Raw genomic sequence first — 22725 nt, 5'->3', positions numbered from 1 at the left:
CTGCACAAGTGCCCCCTTGTGACAGCTGCTGGCTCTTCACTCCAATAATAACAACAAACAATGTGACAGTGCTATCATGCTAGAGTATAGTTGTGCAGTGAAGCGTGCAAACCTGTGTGCAGGTGACCCTCATTGGCTACACGATGGGGATTCCGGACACGATAATGGGCATCACATTCTTGGCGGCAGGCACCAGCATACCCGACGCATATGCCAGCCTGCTGGTCTCCCGACAAGGTGCGCGCATCATCTACAAAATTCAAACTTCTAGGTGCATGCCTGTGTGGTTCAACATAGACTGGGCAATTTCGTTTGAACACACTCAGTGATAAGTTCAGCCATTGTGGTAGCTTAGCAGCTGTGTTCAATGCACACTGCGTTGCTTAAGCAGCAGTATTCTTAGCTATAGTGGCTGCGTTTTGATGTGTGAAATGTAAAAAAGAAAAGAAAAGAACACTATGTCCGTTTACTTACATTCAGGTGCACAATAAAGAACACGCAGTGGTCAGTCAAAATGTTTACTCACGGTCCACCTCTTCAAGTGCTAATCATACTGCAGTTTTGACACCTAAAATCTCAGATATCTTTTTTCTGTTTACTTAGCATAACTGCCAGTTGTCTCTAAAGGCAGCCAATGTTTGCCGATCTGAAGCTGCAAGAAATTTCCACAGCATTGTTTTTAAACTATTATTTTCGGAAAACATTGCCACTTTATACCAGCACCTTATGACACTGAAGCGATCACTTAGACGCTTGAAACGTGGGTTTTCTACAGGCGTCCTGTATTTTTCTACTATGCTACAGTGTCTGGTAAAGCAGTGCCGAATGGCCGAATTAAACTGAACGTTTTCCCCAATATGCTACAGCGTGATACGGTAATTTATGGAGTGCACAGTTTTCGAAACAAGCTTAACTGCGCACCTCAAATTGGAGTAAAAAAAAAAAAACAAGTACTCGTGTTTTCTATTTCACGGGATCGCATGCCACAGCTCAAAGAGTCGGTTCTCCAACGCCTGACAATTCATACAAGCCAAAATCAAAACCAAAATGCGGATGGTGGTCACATGGGTACTTTTAATCGTGATCGAGCATCGGTCCCGATCGAATTTTTAGACCGCGATTGACACCCTTCCGGATGTTGCGGTAGTACGTAAGTAGAGAAACTCCCTTCGCTATCGGGCTCGATCGCGATCGAAAGTGCACGCCATCGTACGTGCCATCCTGCATAGCACTGAAACCCGTTCTTTTTCAACGATGCTTTTAGTAAGCTCTTTGTAATAGGCCGTTTGACTTGACCGTCCTCGCATTCGAAGCCTTTATTCCGATCAGATCTGCTGCGACACCTGTACATTTGGCAAGTGACACTTTCGCGACTGGCTCCTCGAGGTCGCGTATGACCTGCGGGCGCTTTTTGTCGAGTCGTCTGCGTCATGCTTGAGAGACACAGGGGGCAACGCCCGAAGATCTGCGAAAACTCTAGCCACCACTTCCGGCCGTAAAGCGATAACAGTTTACCGAGAACTGATACAGATGCACTGCGCTTAAGACGCGCGGCGTACTTACCTTTCGGAGCTTTGGGAGCAGCTTGTGCAGGTTTCGTCCCAGACTCCGTGGCTCCGAGTTGCGTTTCTCTCTGCATTGTCACAGTCTTGCTCTAGTCGCTCAGATGTCGCCGAATGAAACTGGGACAACCAGGCAATTCCTTTCCTTTCTGTTTATCCTGTCGGCCTTGAACAAACTTCGTGTGAAGCTGTCGGACCGATGTAAACAAGCAAGACAAACTTTTTCACGCACCAAATGTCACTGGCTGGATTGGATCGGCTCGGCTCGCGAAAAGCGGCTTCGCGTGGTTTCGGTTTTTGTTTTAAGAGTTGCGTCGAGAAGTCGGTACGAGCGGTCTCTTTTTGTCTGAAAAAAAAAAAAATATCTCGCTCACTCGCGTTTAGATTTCGTAAGGAAATTAAATGTAGCGTTACGTTTATTACTCAAGTAGTGAGCCATGCAGAGGTCTTCAGATTTCCCTGACGCGCACGCGTAATGATCTTGCGGGAATCGATGAGTTCTTATCAGGAAGCGCAGCTTCAGAGGGCATAACTTATTGTAACTGCGCAAAAAACGGACGGAAACACGAAGGGCGAGAAAAGGACAAACAAGCGCAGTTAAGCCTTTTCTCGCCCTTCGTGTTTCCGTCCGTTTTTTGCGCAGTTACAATAAGTATGGATCATTACCAACTAGCCCAACTTACCACTCTTCTGAACTTCAGAGGGCACAATGTTAGCCGTTTCGCCCACCGCAGAAACGTTGAACAACCGAAAAACGTAGATCAAGACTACGTCCACCACCCAGGCAGCACCTTGGCATCAAACCTACCACAAACATATATCCGCGCGATGCCCGCTAAGCTGTTTAGCTTCACTCTGCATCACAGGGCCCCGCAATGGCGATATCAGTATCACTAAAATCTTTTCGGTGAAGTGAAATGGGCGGTTAGTCAATGCAGACGCCATTGAAACCGCGCAGAAGAAAATCAATATATGCTGGCGCCGTCGTAAAATGAGCAAGCGCAGCTGACGCGCGCATCTAACTGTCCCACTCGTAGAAATTCGTGTAGATCGATGCGTCAACCAATCGCTCATTTTCAGTGTTGTCACGGCGGAAACGAAGTTCTGTGCTTGCAGAGAGCGTAGAGGTGCATAGGGCGATGCAGTCACCTTGTGGGCGGCGCTCGACTGAGTTAATTGCGCATGTCAAAAATCGTGAACTGTCGAATTCGTACATATCGAATCTGAAGGGGATCACAAAGGAATTGGATGTATAAAATATTTTATATACCAGAAATATATTCAAGGAAATTTTACTACTGTTCGATATATACAATAATTCGTTATATATATATATATATATATATATATATATATATATATATATATATATATATATATATATATATATATATATATATATGCTCAATCTACGTGAGTTGGAATGACCCGAAGGTCCCGGGATCGAATCCCGGCCGCGGCGGCCACATTTTATGGAGGATAAATGCTCGAGGCCTGTGTACCTATAAGATGGTCAAAATTTGCGGAGCCCGCCACAGCGTCCCTCATAATCACATAGTGGTTTTGGGATGTAAAACCCCCCAAAATTATATTGTTGTTATTGTGTGCAGTTGGACTGTGTAGAATACAAAAAGTAGCATAACCCTTCGTGTCCTTTGAACGGTGGTTAAGCATATTTTTATATGTACCAACTACCTCAGCAACAAGCACATGTAGGCAGATAGCAAGTTTGATTGTTTACATAAAGATTGCAGGGAGGTTTTAAGCATTCCAAGACTTTTTGAACCGAATCAGACAAGAATAGCAAAAGAACGTATGTATATGCATGAGGAGTGGACATGCACAACATGAACTTGAAGTGAATATTATTGGAAATTACAAGTGTGTTCAGTGTACGTTAATTACGCTCATAGTCATCAGAATGCCAGCAATTTAAATACGGTTCACGTGCTACAGTGTGCGACAGTTGCAGCAAGAAAGAGAATTTTCCAAACATATGTGCACACAAAACATTTTATGTTGTGCATGATTGCTAGAAAGGCAAACATTTTTTCGACTGGCATACATATAATTGGCTGCAGGCATGTCTGAGAAAGTATAAGGCTTCTTTGTGTATATAGCTAAGAAAAAATGTAAGCTCTGCCCAAAGAACCACAGTGGGGCCTGCCCTTCACTTGTGATAGATAGTCGTGCTGTCTTGTTTCTTCTCAAACCATTTGTATTTTCTCTCGGCTAAGATAAATACTACGCATATTAAGAGTTAAAGGTTCGTCATTATTACCTAAAACATTAGGTTTGGCTGAGAAGCGATGTCGAAATCTACTAGGACCTCAAAGTTTCCGACCTAAAACCAGCGACACAGACGTGTGTCTGTATGAGAAAGTATGAAACACTTGAAAAATGATTGACCTCATGAAAATGAGTCAGTGCTATTGGACGGAGCACTTATGCAAATTCTCTGTGGGAGGGACAGTGATGGCTGTGGGCAGAGCTGACATTTTTTCTTAAACTGTAACCGACCATAGTAACTTACGCAGGAAGTGCCTCACTTATTAATAGCAATCTTTTCAGCTGTGGTCATTATCTCAATCGGCGCAGTCCCTGTGCTTGCTCGAAATAATGCACTCACTCAGTGTGGCTGAGCAACTGCATCATTTATACAGTGGGCAGCAAGCTGCATATACTGTTCATGCATGCAACATTGGGCAAAATATAAACCACATCACCCATTGGTGCCACATAAGTTAACATACTCACTAATTAATACTTGCACATGCTATAATTTCACATCAATCGATAGCGTACAAAGGCTGCGAGTGAACTTCAGTATAATTAAAAGGAGGGGGTTGTGATTAGCATTATTACAAACAAAAGTCGGTGTTGTGGAGCTTGGGAAGATGTGAGCATGACCTCAAGCTAATATGTCAGCAAACGTAAGTGGGCTTACGTGTGAGCGAGTGCTGATGAGCACAGCTGCAAGTATATGAGCATAAAATGCACAGTGAATGCCGGTGAATATGTGAGCCGATGCGTGTATGAATGCACATCCATGTGCATAAATCTGAGTGCACATGAGTGCATGACTACGTAGACTGCGAAGATATTGCTGATTGAGTTTTAGTGAATATCCTCTTATTTTGCCGGCCTATGTTCAGCGGAGTAACCAATGTGTCAACATATTTTTCAAATATCAGGAGCATCACGTACACAACATTTTTCTGCACATTTTGTATATAGTGTTTCTAAGAGGTTCATTGAGAACAGGTGTCGTGTACCAGGTGCAGCCTTATGAAGACCATCGTATCATGGGACCAGAATGTGGCTACGACATGGAACTTCAGGGTGACCTTTGCCACCTACACTGACACTTTGCCCTCCAATGATGCGCTGGGGATCGACTGACTCAAAAGCATATAAAAAATGCACTTCCATCAGTAGTTGGGGCTGAGCACCTTTGCAGCCTCAATGACCGACTGCAATCGGTTTTAGACATGCAGTATACTGCTGGAGTGAACCTTATGCAAATTAAACTTCCAAACTTTGCTTACACCAACAGACTTATTTTCATTTTGGTGTGCCTCCATTGTTGCACATTTATAGTTCTTTCAAAGCCCCCCCCCCCTGCCTATGCCTCTGCTTGGGACAAATGTTACACACAACTCTAGAACAAACATCATATTTTCAGCGTGATAGCACATACAAATTTGCTCTTTCCTAAGGCTGCTCTCAGTACCACTTTCATATTGACCCCTTTATGCATCAGCTACGATTAGACTTCGTTGCTAACTGCATTTCAACCACCTTTTTTTTCCAGGTCAAGGAGACATGGCCATAGCAAACAGTATTGGAAGCAACGTCTTCGACATTCTAATAGGTCTAGCACTGCCATGGCTGATTCAGACGGGGATGGTGGAACCTGGGTCACTTGTAAGTTCTTTGCCGACATTTACATTTACATATACATTCGGGCATCTATGAAATTGCTGAATTGACTTTGCAAAACTTCTTGTGCAGGCTTACATCAACAGTGGAGGCCTGGTGTGGTCAGTCGTCTTGCTATTCCTTACCATCATCATTACAGTGAGTTCAATTTTGTCCCGATTGTAGCAGATATACTATTTTACATAAGTCAAGTCTCGGCATCACAAATGATCAGATACGGTGTAATTCACTTACAGCGATATTGAGAAAGCTGGAAAATTCAATCTTTATAACCGATTATACGGTTATATCTGAAAATTGCACCACCTGTGCTCATAATGAAAGCATAGTGCAAACCAGAAGCACAAATATGCACCACACGTGTTTTGAAAAATAAACCTTACGTTGCACAAGCTGTACTTTTAATCTACATACAAAGCTGTTGTTCTGTAAAAAGCAGTCCACATTAAAAAGTGCATAGCAAAAACCACGGAGCAAGACATCTGCAGTACGCACGTGGCACTTCCACGTTAGCATACTGTGATCATGCTTCAGCATAAGTATGAAATGCAGCATATATGTAACTTTTGTTGGTGCCATTCGTAAGCATGATAGAATTTCACAACTGTCCAAGCATCATCTCGTGCCCTTCAACATGCATCGCCAAAAAATTGGCTCAAAGATTTTATATTTCTGCCTGGCTTTAATCGTTTGAATGCTGGATACGCTTACAAAATACGACATTTGGGCTTGCTGGTACGGTTCCATGAAGATGAAAAAGCACAAACAGCCCAGACAAAAGTGAGACAGGCACAACAAGCTTTATTGAAAAAGAAAAAGAAGAGGAAGGCCAACTCAATAACAATCTCACCAAAGATACAAAGCAAGAAATCATCATAAAAGGACACGAAGATATAGTCGCCTAGGCCGGAGCTACCCCGCTTCCAGAAGACTCTCACTTCACTTATCAGTAAGGCCACTGAAGGGGAGCAGATGCAGGTATCACCGGCATTCTTTGTGGAGAGGTCTTCAATTATCTTGCATTCCATGTCATATTTTTGTGCCTGTACAAGACAGTCTTGTGAAAGGTTGACATACACTTGCAAACCTTACAATGCCATTAAATAAAGACAATTTATGATTTTATGTGTCTGCTAGTATAGCTGGAGTAGCTCCCACATCTTGTAAAAAGAAGTGATGGTGAAATTGAAAATGACGGAGAAATGAAGGTGAAAGAAATGATGCGAATTAAGGTGACGGTGGTGACTCTCGCAGATCTACACCATCCACCGGAGCCACTGGCTGCTCACCAAGAAGCTGGGTGTGTTCCTCCTGGTGGTGTACGTCATCTTCCTCATCATCTGCAGCGCGGTTGAGTTCAACCTGCTCGGATACGTGAACCCACCCATGTGCATCGAGTGAGCAGCCAGGAGACGCGGCCACTTTGCAGAGTCTCTGTATGCGTCTAGTTGCCGGGCTATTCTGGTCGGTCGACGTTGTTCGCAGGGAATGATTCCTGGTACAGCATACACACACACATACACTCCAATGCTGGGTGAATAATGGGTGCCATGGAGCAGAGCAAGGCAATGATGGGTGGGCAATGATGGACACTTCCGGGTATTGATGGGCAACGCGCTGGGTAATGATGGGTAACAATGGAATATACTGGGCAATGCGGTGTGATAAGAGCTGGTGATGGGCAAGGATAGAAATTGTGAGCAATCCGCCTTTTAAATTTTTCAGGGCTACCCTCTGCCATTTTGGTAGTGTTTTGGTTAGGTGCCGGGACAACAGGTATTGCCAGAACGAAATCCTCCGAGATGAAGAGACGTTTCGTGACTTTTCCACTAGGAGAAGGGTGCATGCACCATGGCATTGTGAAAAAGGCGGATTCCAGGCAATGCTGGGCATTGAGGGCAGAAGCACTTAATATCCATGCTTCATTTGTATCATCAGTGGGAGGCATGTGTACAGGACGCACGGTTGATACTTTCGTTATGACAAAGCAACACCTACTGGAAACTGGGCAACCGACAGCAGGTGGACTTGTTCAACTTACATTTAAGTACACAGAAAGGGAAAGTAGTGATATGGTTACATATAAGCCCAGATATTGAGGAAGTATAACATTATATAAAAAATTAATCTATATGTCACATTTACTACGAAAGGTGGGCTTAAGTAACAATACAATGTTGCGCCATTAACACTTAAAAGCCTAGATAAATCAGGCTGTAGTGCTTTGAAAACTTCATAGAATCTGGTCATTCGGCGCTGTGATTTTAGCTCTTTTGTCCAAGGAGCTAGCTGCCAGTCAGAACTTGGAACTGCACGGCAACCAGCAACACCTGAAAAATTAAAAAAGGCCCCGCTGGCTGCACTGGGTAATGGCAACAACAAGCAGGTGGAAACCCTTGTGAAATAGAATGTCGATGATATTAATTTATCAAGGCTTTGTAAAGTATTTGTATCATTCAAAACTGACACAATCCATAACAAGCAATAATTACAGCACCAAAATGAAAGTGATGTGTTCATATTTAACAGTAACTCTAAGGGTCAGCTGTACAACGTAGCCCAAAAGACATGATTACATGATTACAGATGAGATTAGATATATACGAGGGCTACACTGTAAGAACTAGCGGATGCCTGCAGTGCACCTTTGTTCTGATCATAGTGTTGACAGCATGCTAACCACTCAAGAAGGAAAGCTTGCCTTATCTGCAGTTCTTCACTGTGACGGGAAATGCATAGCACTCAAGCATCACGTGACTCTTGTTAATCTTCCATTCAGCGTGAAATACAATGAAGGAAAGATTCTTCAGTGGGCGGGAAAATTAGCTCTGCAGTAGGTTTTCGCAAGCATTGGCTGGATTCACCCTTTGAAAAAAAAGAAAGGAGAGAGGTACTTGATTAAGCATACCCTGTCACATTTGGCCGCACTGGACAACATTTAGTCATGCTGCCTATATAATCTGTGAAGCTGTTATGTTAACTCACTCCCGTGAACATAGGACAGTGTTCTTAGAACTAGAATTTACTCTCTTGCGAGCCTCATCAAAGTCGTGTGCTTGACTGCCAGTGATTCAGATTGTTCTGTGGCTTTCATACACGGTGCTTGCATCACCTGCTGTGCATTAGCCGGCTAGAGGAAAACAGAAGGTTGTGTCTTTGAGTTGTGGATAGAATTAGTCTTTTGAAAATCACAATTGCAGTGTGCAGCTACGGGATGGGTAGTTTAATTTGAAACACTGTGCCATCGTTAGATTGTAAAGACTGATATCATGTGGCTTCAGGTGGTTGTAGCTTATGTACTGCGTGACTGCATCTTTTGGGCAATGCTGGTTCAAGGTGAAAACTCGCACGCTCCCAAGAGTAATGTACAGTATAGTCATGGCATCACATACACTCTAAAAAAGGGCGTATTTAAGGAGTCTTTCTGTCACTCGACAATAATTGTGATATAGGGGAACGCCGGAAGAGGCATTTGTTCTGCGGAGGACAGGCTGACGATGACGATGATCTCACGTGCACTTCCTTGCATTATCACCGTGCACCAGTACAACTGGGTCACGCACGCGTGGCATCAGCGTGACATGGCATTTTCGCAAGAATAGTGGCAAACACCGAGTTTTCGAGAAAGGAAATGCAAGCAAGCCACACGATGATTTCTGCTGTGTGTGGAAAAGACACCTAAAATATGCTTTCTCTTAGAGTGTAAGGTGCATTCGAGATGGCTACCAGTAATTAAACAGCCGTTATACAGAAAGCCCCGAAGTCAAGATAATTAAAGGACAAGGCAGAGACACAGAAGAAGGGATATATTGTTCACATTTCTTTTAGATGACTGCTCTTTGCCATAACTTCATGTCGTAGCCATATAAGTAGGTGGTGTGACAGTGATTATGCTGGAGATAGCCATCGCTACAAGATAGGCATGTTTGTACACAACAAGCTCCTTCATTGCATCTATTCTGCAAAATCGTGCAGACATTGACCATCTAGCATTCCGAATTATTTTGTAGCAAGGATCGAAGTAACATTTAGCACAAGGCGAGGACTGCAGTCTTGCACTGGCAAAGTTTGCCAAGTGCAAAGACAAGAAGGCACTCTCCCAAAGTGTGCCATCTTACGTCCAATGACCAAGAAGTGCAAAGTCTCCCAGTACTGCGACCATAAGAACTCGTGTTGGTGAAACGACTGCGCTGCAAGCGGAGATGTGGCCATAATTGTGGGAACATTAATTCAGTGCGTTGCTGTAATGTACTCAATTCAGATAGCAGAGGAGGGAAACCTCAGTTTGTGATGACTTCACACAAACGGTGTGCAACGTGCAGCATCAAGTGAGCCAGAGGAGGTTTATATGGTGAACTGCAGCTCCGTCCGATGCTCGTCGAAATTCTGTGTTCGGCGCAAGAAGGCCTGTAGGTGTAGATGTTATTAGAGAGAGCTTATATTTGAATGATGCAACTAGCTACTGGTGTGTACCAGTTGCACATGGCACTTTAAGTGTGTACACCAAAAGGAGTAGAGAAGAGCGAGAGATGAAGAGGCTTGGCGAATAGCGGAACTTTTGTCTGATAACCTTCGGCGTTCTACGTGATGAGCACACGAATGTGAAAAGGACTCTCGTGGGACCGTTGCACACCTTGGTGAACTTAAAAGAGTGCCGAAAAGTAGTTAAGCACACGGCTCGCTTCTCAATTTTTGATCAAGTTATTACCGGTGATCGTTTAGAACGTTTGTTGGCCGATACAGAGCAAAAGTACACAACGTGGCCCTGCAAAAAGCCAGTGATACAAAGTGATACATTTGGGCCATACATTTATTACACATACCTCCAACTACATGCATTTGCGCATAGTGTATTGTTCTTACTTTAACATTTGCACGAAAATTTTAAAACTTGTTACCCACGTATCATGATGGGGCAGGGTGTGCAAGTGATAAAGGAAAAATGGCCTTTCCCAAAAAGCTTTTTTCTATTTTTGGACCTGCTGCATTTATTCGAGCTGTTGCTTCTGCTTGGGAAGCCTGTTTCGTAGTTTGTGCAATGTCATCGCGAAACCGAGGTTTCCATCTCCCGAGCTGCAACAATGTCTTTCACTCCTCTTCGGGAGCTAACCGAACCCACCACGCATGCTTCCAGAAGGCACGCTTACTGTGTGTTTAAGCTGTTGAACCCCCTATGTATTGCCTTGTGTGAAGAAGAAGAAGAAGATTGTGAACACCTATTATGCGAGTGTTATGTACATTATATATACATAGTGCTACTATTCATATATGCTTGTTGACTTCAGCCAAATGTGTTTTTTGTTTTGGCCCAGTGATGAATAGATTCTAAGGATTCATCCGCTGTTGCTGAGCGCTCTAGCGCTTTATCTTTGTTTTGGCGACCTAACGGCTGGTGGACAGGAAACTGTGCGTGCAAGTGCGTGTATGCTGAGCTAGATGTTGTGTTGTTGTTGTACACGTGTCTTTCAACCCAGGAACCAGACATGGTCCTTAAATGTTGATCCTCTCAGTGAAACACAGGGAAACGTCAAGAACAGCATTGTAATATGCGTGTTTCGAAAGGCTTGTGAGGATGGCATCCTGTTCACTGTGAAATATCATTGCATTCCACACGTTGTGTTGAAAGTTGTCCTGCGATTTTATTTACACATTCAACGCATAAAAAAGCGACAGGTGAATTTACATGGAAGCGACACTCCTGTTTCATTTTTGAATTTACATATGACAGAAAAATTCAGAGAAATTGTGCACGAGACATTTTACCTGTTGGTAAGTTTGCTGGTGGCTGAAAAATGTTTGCACAATCAGTAAGCTGTTCCATGATAAGTTGCACAGTGACGAAAAGACTGACTTTTATTTGCTGGTTTAGATGCTAGACAAATTACTGCGTAGAGTTTATGTAACGGTCACTCGTGCGAACCGTTTTAACCGAGGGCAAGTTCACCCACGTAATGTGCCCCACGCAAATTACTCTTGTTTGCCCTTTCTTAACCTAGAGGAACATTGATTACCTAGGGCATCTGTGTTTGGTGCTTAATATAATGACGTCTTGGTGCTGGCACAATTTGATCTCAAAGTGTGCTGGAAAAGGCATCGTACAATCGAACCAAAGTTGGCAATTGTTCGAAAAAATTTCTTAATGACACACGCATCATCCAGGGAGGGCTCGGTGCCATATGGTGCTAATCCGTACCACGTAACGAACTGAATTCAAAAAGGCCCTCCTGAACTGGGCAACCAATCATACCGACAATGGTGGAACTGCGCAATCAGTTATTTGTTGTAAATCAGCCGACTGGCAATCATTGTCGCAAAACGTCAAAAAAGGCTTGCTGCATCTGAACAATCAAGGTAACAGTGTCAGCCTCATTCCCTTACGTCGTCGCTTAATTAAGCGACAGAAGAAAACTCGCCATTCTCTTTAACGCATGCTCCCCACCGATCCTGTGTGCTGTCAACAATCGTGACTGAAGAAAACAATCTTCCGTAACCATTGAACAATCCTCCTCGTACGCCGCAGTCGTGGCTGTATCAAATCAACACCTCCACAATCGTTTTTGAAGACTTACGTATGTGTAATAACGTACTCGGGCGCCCAATCAATTTGCAACGCCACGTTGCAACCGTCATTGTAGAGACTATCAGAGTGTGTCGTGAAGCATGCAAAGCTCTGCAAGAAGCGCATGCTTTACTGGTTTGTCTGGTCACAAAGCCCCCCCTCACGAAAAGCAATATGTATACATGTATAAACCATACAAAGCCTCCCAGTATTGTGTGTTGTGCAGCTGCAATGTGAGCTTTGAGAGTGTGAACGCAAGCATCGGTCATGTCTGTTTCGTGCCCTCGGCGCATTTATGGCCAGACGATACGTGTTATGCGTACGTGACCACGTGTCGGTGCGTGCTGTGTGCAGAACAAGTATGGTGTGGTGGTAGCCTCTGATTTTTTTTTCTTCAAGTACTAGATAGAGTCCGTACGTCTAGCACTTGTTTCACTTTGTCGTGTGTCTCTGTGGTGGTGGTGGTGGAGTGAATATTGAAGAGTTCCTATACCGGACGTGTTGTTGCTTTACAGATGATGTTGTTGTAATAGTGTGTCTTTGGCAGATGCTTTGTGCTTGAATATGTCGATTGTTTGTGTGCCCTGTGAATACTATGATGACATTGCTGTTTAGACTCTGAGCTGTTGCAGTTTTCATCAGGTAAACGTGAAATTTAATTCGCAATTTAGGCGATGTCATTGCGTAGCTGCTATGTGGCCACATGTGCATGCTGTTAAGAGAAAAACTAGCTCAACGGTTAACGAAGAGGATGTGTGTGTTTATTACCGGTATTCTCGTATAGGGTATTACGTTTAACTTGCCATATGCGCACATGACAGTAGCACAAACATTGCATAGCACTTAAGCGTACGTTCACCACTGCCCTGAGATGCGTAAAAGTTTCAGAGTGATGAAGTTGTGTCATTGCAAGGACAACACTTAATTCGCTGCTGCCCCGCTTGTCTGGTGCTTTAAGGTGACGATTTGTGCAATACTGACGCGCAGTCGAGAAGAACGTGTTTTGCTCTGTGACCGTGTCCGTGATTATGGGTGATGGGTGACAGATGGGGCTTTCATTGTGTACTTTAGTCGCGTGACATTTCGACAGAGATTCTTATAGCTGTTGTTAAAGAGCAACGCCATCCACAGAAGAACAGCCTTGCCATAATGAGACGACAAACTTGGCTGCAATAGGGGAACACAAAGCAGGCTCTTCTGCCGATTTTATCCCGTGGAAACGGATGACGTGCGACACTTGCGCCAGTATTTACACCACATACCTTTCTTATAAACTCGTTTTGTCCACTGAAACCAGAAGCAAGAAGTCTTGCTGACTTGCTTACAAGAATTCTTGCTAACTTGTAAGCCTATAGTATTCTTCGCACTCAGATTGGCAGGTGCTCTAGACCGTGCTGGAAAACGGCGTTCCTCTGGCTGGTCCCCGTAGTCGATGGGCCGCTCAGCCATCCATAGAGGTCATATAGACGACTTTATTTTAGATTCACGGGTGCTGCCATCTTGGGCTTTTACAGGATCAATTTCTCAGTTTTGTATGTCATGACATGTAGGTCAGGAAACGCCGAATGCACCCTACAGCTGTTTTCAAGCATGTGAGTCTACTGTTGTGCCCATCAGTTATGGGTACAAAACAGTAATGTTAACAGCCCAAGAGGGTGGCACTTACTGATTGCATCCGTAAAACAGTCCATATATACCCTGACCATTGCGAGGCGGCATTGTTGGAGCCTCCGCTCTTGTAACTGCGCAACCCAGTCTTTCATTTACAGTGCCAAGAAGACCCCTCCAGTTTTCGTGCTCCGTAACCCTCAGAGCGAACCAAGCAAAGTTTTTCTCGTGCGTTCCCTTGAGGTATTGTGAGGTCGCACGCAACTGCACGTGTAGTGTTTCACCATGAAGCTGCAAGCCTTGCTTCGACGAATTTTTTCTAAAGTGCGTTGACTCCGTCATCAAAGTTCATACTGAGGGTGAATCCTAATGGCTAAGTTGCGGCATTCCATGCTCCGAGTTGGATCACTCCTTTTCTATTGGTTCCCCGAGAGTGGATTCTTGTCTCAGTCTATCCAGATCAGATCAACGCACCGCACAGTAAATCGGTCTCATGCTCCACCGCTGAGGCAAAGATTAAATTGGAAGTTCTAGAATCTATTAAAGGGACACTAAAGGGAAATAAGAAATTTGTGTCAGAGTGAAAGGTCAATGGCTGAGAACATCTGAAACGCCAATATTATACTTGACAGCGCTTTAGCAGTCGAGCCATTAAGATAAATGTAGAACACGATTTGCGCCACCAGTAGGACATTCTGGAACACAAGCCCGATGACGTTGTATGGCCTCGGTACATTTAATCACAAGTACTCGAACTACCGATGACAGAAAAAGAACATTTCAGTGCATTACAAGATGGAGTAAAATGCAACTGGTGCATTTCAGTCTGATTCATGCAAAACAGAACTTCTTAACAATACCCGTTTCATTTTCGCTGGGCTGTGCTCTGCTAAAGACCCTTGCTTCGTAGCGCTGACTGTCGGGCAATAAAGGGCAGGCATGGCTACGTTAGAAGGCCGTTCTCGTACGCGGGCCCCCTGAATCGCGCTGTGTGTGTATCACTAAAATTGACTGCCTTTCAAACTAAGGATTTCTCTGGCATGAAACAAGCAGTATGAGATTTATGGAACAGTATTTCAACAATCCACGTCGACTTATTATTTACCCTACCTTTTAGTGTCCCTTTAAGTCACTTCTACTAACTGCTTACCGAGACTTATACTCAATTTCAGTGCACAAGCATTATATTTTGCTATGGGGAAACTTCTTGAAGCCTCGTCATTGTTATTAGGCAGTACATTGAGCGACACCAATGCAAGAAAGAGGACAGGGCTGGTGCTTGACTGATGGAAGGTAAAAAATAAATAAACAAACATTACTAGAAAAAAAAAGAGGGTTATTGCCACGCAAAATAGCATGTCAGCATTCGTGGTGAGACACTCCATGCAACAAAGTGATAGAAACATGGGCTTTCAGAGCAACATAAAAAAAAAAAAAAAGCTGCCTGCCAGTGTAGCAGCGTAGTCGACAGGTAGTGTGGTCGAGCTAGAGCGCGGCGATACTTAGAGACGTCTTTCAAGTTGTGCTTACACCACTCGGAGGCGAGAGCTTGCTCTTGAGGTGAACCCAACTTGTTTTGCGGTGTTGGACCGTTTGGTCTGGTGGTTTCATTTAGAGAGACTGCGTGTGCTGCGACCCCACTGATGGTGCTTTGCAGGTGTGTTTCCTGCATTTCAATACGATCTCTTGTCAGTCTGAGCCACTGTGACCGTAACGTTGTGTTGCCGGCAATGCCATTTGCCAACATTTACGTCTCTTGGAGGTGCTCAACCTCCCAGAATGAACTTTCCTAGCTGACGAACTCTTCTGTACAATCCAATGAGCATACACAAACAAAGGAAATATGTGGACCTGCTGTTGTTTTCAGAACGTTCGAAACACGTGCCATTCTTCCCTGAAGGACAATTTTGCTCTTTTCAACAACAAGTATCTCACCTCAAGAACAATCCCGAGCTTCTAAAAGAAAGTGAAATTTCAAAGAAAAAAAAACATTCAACTGAGGTATCTTGCAGTGCTTGGTGGTGCATCTCGATAGACGGGTGTTATTCCACGAGCCGGATATAGAAAACCTTCGGAATGTCTGTGTCTCGCTTCTTTTCTTGTTTGAATTGTACAAACAAAATGTCTAAATAAATTTAAAAAAAATGGATCGCATACATTCTTTTGTTTTGAAATGTGGAGTCTTGTTGTCGGTTGCTAATATTAGCAGTGCTCGTGTGCTCTGCAAGGAGTGCATAGTACACACAACATGGTGAGCACACTTCGAAAAAAGAGGGCGCCTGCTGATCCACACATTTGAGTGACCGAGTGGTACGGGAGAGTCAATTTGCACTTCGACAACACGAGGTCTAGCGACCTTAGCAGAAATGTCACACATGACATCATACTACCGCTGCACAATTTGAAAAGTCACAGTTTCGCCACTAGAGTGAAGCAACACATTGGAGTGTTATACGAAGTAAAGCTAGCAGCTAACTCTTGTGGATCCAATCTCGCGGAACTCAAGAAAACGCTGGTTTAAGGTAATATGCCCACTCCAGGGATCGAAGTGGTTTTTGTGCCGTCAGTCCTCTAAATGCGAAGTAAGCGTTGAGAGCACAGCAAGTTTACGAGCCGTCTCCAGATGTCTGTTGAGATAGCGTGCGCACAACTCCTGACTGTGCCCTTATGAGCAAAGTTCGCAGTTGCTGCTAGGGCGAACCCCCCCCCCCACCGAAAGACAGCTGGGGCGTTTGCTCTCTGCTTGAGGAGCCATTGACTGCAGGCCTCGCAGGCAGGGCAATGTTATCGCATGCACCCTTTGTGTGACGGAGATAGCCGGTTCGTTTTGCCTCTGCTTCAGCCGCGTTTGTTCGCAGCGCTTGCGTGCTTCTACTTGTCCGCAGAACATATGATGCACAGGACGATTTTATTGATTTGAACTTTTACGAAAAAGGAAGGCAACCGCGACGGCACAAACCCGCTGAGAGTGTCCATATGATTGCTGTCCCAATAATAAAAGGTTCTACGTGGCATTGCACGAGTATCGCTACTTTGCTGGTGTGAAAGGTTGGCCTGTGTTATTGGGGGGCAAGTAACCTATGCCGTACTGCTTTGCGGTTTACACTACTTTGCCAGCACCACTACTGCCAGAGCCAGGGTCTACGGCAATCTGCCACTGACATCCGACGCAAAGTTTCTGCTCGGGTCACGTGGCTGCGAGCTCCCGAGTGGTACTGACTGTGAGCATAAAGCAAGTCAGCCATGGCATGCTTTTTCTTAATCACATAGTGCTGCTTGGACTGTCAGATCCATAGTATCGGGGTGTATCTTACAATAACGCATTTTTTTCCCAGCGGCTGCTTTCGAGCATTCTGGTGGCATAGTTTACACATGTATGCGCTTAGAAATGAACACTCAGTTAACGTTCACCTGATTTACTTATGGTATGCTAGGCTGGTTGCCCACCATGCTCAGACTGCAAGAATGTGGAGCCTGCTTACGATCGGTGTCGGAGAAAGCTTGTACAAGCCAAATGTGCAGCCACTCGCCAGGGCTATCGAAAGCTGGAAGAGAAAACGTGTCGGCCTGTGTTTAGTTGAAAACGAACAAGGAGCCGAGGAACCACTGCCTATGCTGTCACAAATGACGTCATGCCAACAACGAAAGCTGCAATAGGAATGTGCCTGAAACTCCGTCAGATCTCGTTTGCACGACAAAGTAGGAGGTCGGAGCACTCTGAGCTGAAGTGTGCTGCTCTGAAAGAACCCGCCAAAGGTATTCGGAGCGCTCAAGTTCTACCAGCCTAATGTGACATGCAATGCCAGAACACGCTGGAGCGCTTTAAAATAAGCAGCTGCACTGCAGAGACGTGCCTAAAGAAAATGCTAAGTGGATGCAGTTCAGTGTAGTACCTGAGCCCGTAAGATATGATCATACTAGTGACGCTGCCAACCCTTTTTAACTATTTTAGGTGATGAAAACTGAGAATGGAACGAAATGCATCTAGAGCATAGGCGTTACTGTCAAATCACTTTCATCACTTTGAACTGTTGGCTGCTAAAGCCGGCAGTCCTCCAGCCATTAAAGAGCGGCCATATTACTAGAGCTAGTGATTCAATAGGCGCAAAGTGTTATTGGTTAACCCTTTGTGTGACAGCGGTCCCACTTTTCCGTCTGCAGGAAATATTTTCTCCCACATCACCCGTTGCAATCAGCGCAATGCCAAGTCACTCATATCTTACCCAAGTCTTCGTAATATCGAGGAAAATTCTTTTACCACGCTTTCAAAGGGTGGAAGTATAGTGTTACAGTGCCGCTGAATTTCGGTCATTTTTTTATGATAGCTTCTGAATTTTCTTCTTCAGATGGAAGGAACCTACCAGACAAAATACCGGATAATTTCCTCTTTTTCTTGTTTTTCAGAGAGGTGATTTTAGCTTCCAGTCATCACGTGTTTTTGTAAATTTGTGCAATAACTTGACCGATAAATGCATCGAAACAATCCCCTGCGATATTGCCACGTGGAAATATTTTTCTTGATATATCATATTCCTCTTGAAAAGTAGGCGCATATATTCAGGGACAACAGCTCTACTCGACAATTTCAACAGCCAAAGCAAGGACAGGCAAATGGACAAAAAAATTGGTTGATGCATGCGGTGAAGTAAGCTTTACAGGAACAGACCACAGCGCTATGACGGCTCACAAGAGGCGCAGTGCTGGTGGTGTTCTACTGCTGGAAATGAGGTCTGTACAACTTTCCTCAGCACAACTTGAGAAGTGATACCCTGTGCCACTAGCTTCGGCCGTTTCCATCCCAAATACCCGTTGATGAAATCGCTAGATGGTGACTTCATGAGACAGTGCGACAATGTTCTCCCACTTTTTTTCAGTAAACTACTGGCTTGATTTTGATGAAATTTGTTTTATACTATTTCTTTTAGTTTATATCAATATAACACAGCCGGTTTTTACATCATCGTGTCAAAAATATAGGCAAACCTACAAAGGGTTAAAAGAAAATTATTTTGTAGATAGCACGACAGTCAATACGCATAGATGGCATTGGCATGAAAGAAATATGCACGCGGTGGTTGGCTAATGGTCAGAACATCAGGATACTGTGTTGGAGTACAGAGGCTTGATTCTTTCATCAGGCGCCCAAATTGAATTTTATATTGGGACCCATTTGGCACGATAGCAGCAGTGGTGGCCATGGCCAGGAAAAATATGGAGAAGTTCACAAAGGAACATAGCTGCTTATACTTTTGACTGCTGGTGCTACATATACACTGGCAAGGAAAAGCAGTTTCTTTGTCAGGACAAGAATCACTGCCTTGACAGTTGCCCTAGTCAAAATGCCAGCTCCGGTACGAAGTAAGACTTTCTTACTGACTAGTTGGTTCATACTGGACTTGCTAGTAATGTGCTGTGCAAATTGAACACAAACTGAACAATACACAGCACGTCACTAGTTTTAAGAAAAAAACCTAGTTGCCTAGCATGACCAGCAGAAAGACGAAGCACAAGAAAAGAGCATCACTGGCAACTGATTTTATTAGCAAGAAAGAAACGTAGATGCCTAAGCACCACCAGCATCTTCCATGTCTCTTGCTCAGCCAATGTTGATCGCATTAAGGTCTCAATCTTACCACAATGCCTTTCTCTAGTTAGAAGCGGTCAGATGGCCATGCCATTTCAAATGCACAGCCTCCCATCTTGGTGCGGAAGCACATCACGTCATAGGCTCTATCAAAGCTAACCACATCTGGTAAGCAGGAACACATTTTGAGAGCTTCACTTGTCACTTCAGACCATATTCTCCTACCATGGATTGTTTTTTTTTCTCACTTTTGTGTTGAAACGTGAACTAAACTGCAAATGTTTGAAATGTGCTGCGCTCTGCCAGCTGCGCATCACGACTTCCATCGTGAACGAGCACAGAGTGTTATGTTTTCCTGTAGCGAATTTTGATTGGCGAAACGCTAGCATAATTCAAGCATTTGCTTGAGGATTAAGGTAAGCCATCCTCTCGATCCTTGAAGTTACGTTGCACTATGACACAGATATTAGTCTTAGAAAACCTTATGCAAAAATTGCAGCATTGGCTTCATGGAATTGTCACCCACGAGCCAATGCCTCTGACGAACCGGTCCACTCGTAGCTTGGCAGCTTCCCGAATCCTTTCTCGAGAAACCAGCGTTCCAGGGCAGTGAAACACCACGTGACGAACGTCCACCACAGAAGTTAAAGCGAAACACTTCGAGGTGGTCTACCGAGTTTGCAGGTACTGGGGACCAAGTCCAGGCAACAGATCGCATAACCACACGGGACAGCATCTGCATTGCTTCATTTATTTTCAAAGCTCAACAAAATGACCCATCCACACTGTAGTGAGCACAAACATAGAAAAATTAACCAAGAACGGCAGGATAATCTCTCACTTCCAAAGTCCCGACGCCAGTTCAAGTTCCTTCGCAATAAAATCCAAAACCAAAAATCCAGCGTCCTTTCAAGCTGAACTGCTTTTCTCATGGCAACACTGTTGTAAAAGAAGACACAGAAATCAAAGTCTTTGTTTAGCATGTGTGAATCAAAAAGCAACACACTCGAAGTATCGTACACTTGGCACGGCACTGATGCGAATGCAAAAGTTTTACAAATGCCCAGCCCAACATGTGCCTAACATAACGGCGTGGGCGACAACAATCAAAGCACATTTGCGCGACAGGAACGTGAGCGTTTCGCGCATTCTGTACTATCGTAAGGGCTGTGGTGATGTCATGAGCAACGAGCTGCGGTGCAATGCGACTCAACTGTTGGTGAAACACCCTGCACTATACACCAAAAGTGTACTGGGAGCAAGGCTGAGCAGTGTGCTTCTATAGAAATTCCAGGGGAAACCAAAATGGCCCATTAGGGCAGCGGCAATAACTTCCACTGACGACGCAACTATAGATCTTGTCTGCACTGCTCGAGTTTACTTTAGAGGTTGCATAATGTGACCAGTGTCTTTGGTTGAACAAACATGGGAGCATCACGGACAGTTCATGTATTCCAAGAGAACGTTCAACCGAGATATGCATGTACCCAAACAACGAAACAAAGACTGCACAAGGTATAGCAGCGACACCGCTTGGAAACTGTGCACCAGCAAGACCCTCTGCCGTGTCTGCTACATCAGGACCAATTGTTCCAAATCATTCTGAATGCGACGTCTCTTGCTGTATTGATTCTGCGCGATCTCTCACTGGATTGTCTCGTAGAACCCAGGCAAGTTAACAAAAGTCCATGGATGGCAACTCAAGAAGAAGCCAATGCCACCAAAATGGGGTACCGTTTCAAAAGACTACTACAAGGCAACAAAGAATTGTCTTTGTCTTGAAGCCAAAAAGAAAAAAAAGAGGGGGCAATGGGGAGGGGCACACAACCCACACTTGGCACTAATCTGGGTGCTCAGTTGGTGATGCGCGTAATCCTGACCGACGGCACTCCCGTCGGGTTCTGTTGCCTCGGTGGAGGTGGAGCCAGGTACCCGCCGGGTGGGGGCGGGGGCGGGTACGACATCACGGGCCCCGCCCCCGTGTAGGGAGGCATCGAGGTGGGTGGCGGCGGGGGGTGGTGGTACGGAGGCGGGGGAGGGGCAGTCGTATACGACGGGGGTGGATGGGGCGGTGGCGGTTGATCGGGCCTGTGGTGGTAGTAAGGTGGTGGCGGCTGGCCGGTGGGGGGCGGAGGTGGCGGCGCGTGCGTGGGTGGCGGATGGTTCGTCGGCGGCAGCGGCGGAGGCGGGGGCGGGATGCTGTAGTTGTGAGGCATCGGTGCCGGCGGCGGGTAGCCGCCCCTGTAGGCTGCCTCGGGGGGCGGCAGACTGTCGCCCATGGGGGGCGGCAGCTCGTGGTGCATGGGGGGTGGCTGCCCGACGTCCACGGTCATGGGCTTGCTGGTGCAGCTGTCGATGGTGGGAATGGGCATACCTGCCATGGGGGGCACGACGGGTGGTGGCGGTGCGGACGACGTCGACGGCACCGCCACTGTGACGGGTGCTGCCACCGCCAGGTCTGGCGGTGCCTGCTGAAGCTGCGGAGCTGGCTGCTGGCTAGGTGGCACCACGGCAGGAGACTTGGGTGGGGAAGACTGCACCGGCAAAGGAGGTGGGAAATGTTGCATAAATCTCACGCTGCTCTCGTGACGGCGGGAAGTGGTAAAGGCCTACATGAATATTTGCAGGATGCACACTAACATGGGAGCTTATGTGGAGAGCCGAGAATAGAAGCAGAAAGGCTCCAATACACTGCAATGGCAGTCGCATGCTTTTGTGCAGCATTTACCTTTCACAACACACTTTTGAGCTGTGATTAACAAAAAATTGAACTGTCTGCAGCAGCCACGTGGGCAGCTGGAGACCCTTCTTATCTACAATTAATCCAGTGGCAACAGTTTGCAAAGGGGTTGGCGGAACAGTTAAGCAGCAAAGGTTAAATGGTGCACCACACTGTGCACTGGACCACACATGAGTGCACGTCTTATCCTCCAGCTAGTGCATTCATTGTGGCTGCGGTATCGCTCGGTGTATCTAAGCAGGCAGGTGGCCCATGAACCCTGTGTTGCAAGTAATCTGCAGCAAATGCAAAGCGCCGGTCATTTGCTGCAAGCGAATTGTGCGAGTTGGCCGAGATTGCAAATCCCCAAGAGCACGAATGCAATAATATTGAGCTCACAAGTTCACAGAAGCCTTGGCTACAAATTGGCAACATTTTCTCTGAATATAGTACATTCAAGAAGTGCCATAGTGGCCCCTTGGCATCCCAACATATTTTTTTTTGTTTATTCCTCCGAAAAATATTATGGACCTTTGAACTGCACCAGACCAGTTGATGTAATCGTAAAAAACGGATGCCTGCGAATGTTGGCATGCGATACAAGACATTGTCATGTTCCTTGAGCAGCCGTGGTGCACCCGGGTCGCTGAGTGCTAGCGACGAGACGGCGGCTACGACACTGCCAGTCATTTCGCCGGTGCCAACACGAGCTTATGAGGAGAGACACTTATCACGGGCCAGCTAAGGGGTA

The 22725-nt window shown here is 45.3% G+C and overlaps 2 protein-coding genes across 7 annotated transcripts in view; one reads left to right on the top strand and one right to left on the bottom strand.

Annotated features, from left to right (window-relative positions):
* The window catches only part of LOC119374497 (sodium/potassium/calcium exchanger 4), a 113365-nt gene extending 97520 nt beyond the window's left edge, over positions 1 to 15845 (top strand). The window contains exons 14-17 of the mRNA XM_037644609.2: positions 123 to 237; positions 5377 to 5489; positions 5577 to 5642; positions 6759 to 15845. Coding sequence (XP_037500537.1) covers positions 123 to 237; positions 5377 to 5489; positions 5577 to 5642; positions 6759 to 6905 — 441 coding nt within the window. The 3' untranslated portion in view covers positions 6906 to 15845. The remainder of the gene's footprint in view (positions 1 to 122; positions 238 to 5376; positions 5490 to 5576; positions 5643 to 6758) is intronic.
* Positions 15846 to 19992: 4147 nt separating this feature from the next.
* Positions 19993 to 22725, bottom strand: part of LOC119374498 (cyclin-K) — a 41809-nt gene continuing 39076 nt past the window's right edge. For all 6 annotated transcript variants that reach the window (XM_037644614.1, XM_037644613.1, XM_049410816.1 and 3 more), the window contains one exon: positions 19993 to 21789. In XM_037644614.1, coding sequence (XP_037500542.1) covers positions 21109 to 21789 — 681 coding nt within the window. In that variant the 3' untranslated portion in view covers positions 19993 to 21108. The remainder of the gene's footprint in view (positions 21790 to 22725) is intronic.

This window comes from Rhipicephalus sanguineus, chromosome 11, assembly GCF_013339695.2.
Source record: "Rhipicephalus sanguineus isolate Rsan-2018 chromosome 11, BIME_Rsan_1.4, whole genome shotgun sequence".
NCBI lineage: Eukaryota > Metazoa > Arthropoda > Arachnida > Ixodida > Ixodidae > Rhipicephalus > Rhipicephalus sanguineus.
The sequence above is the reverse complement of the archived record's forward strand: the minus strand, read 5'-3'. Positions and strand labels throughout refer to the sequence as shown.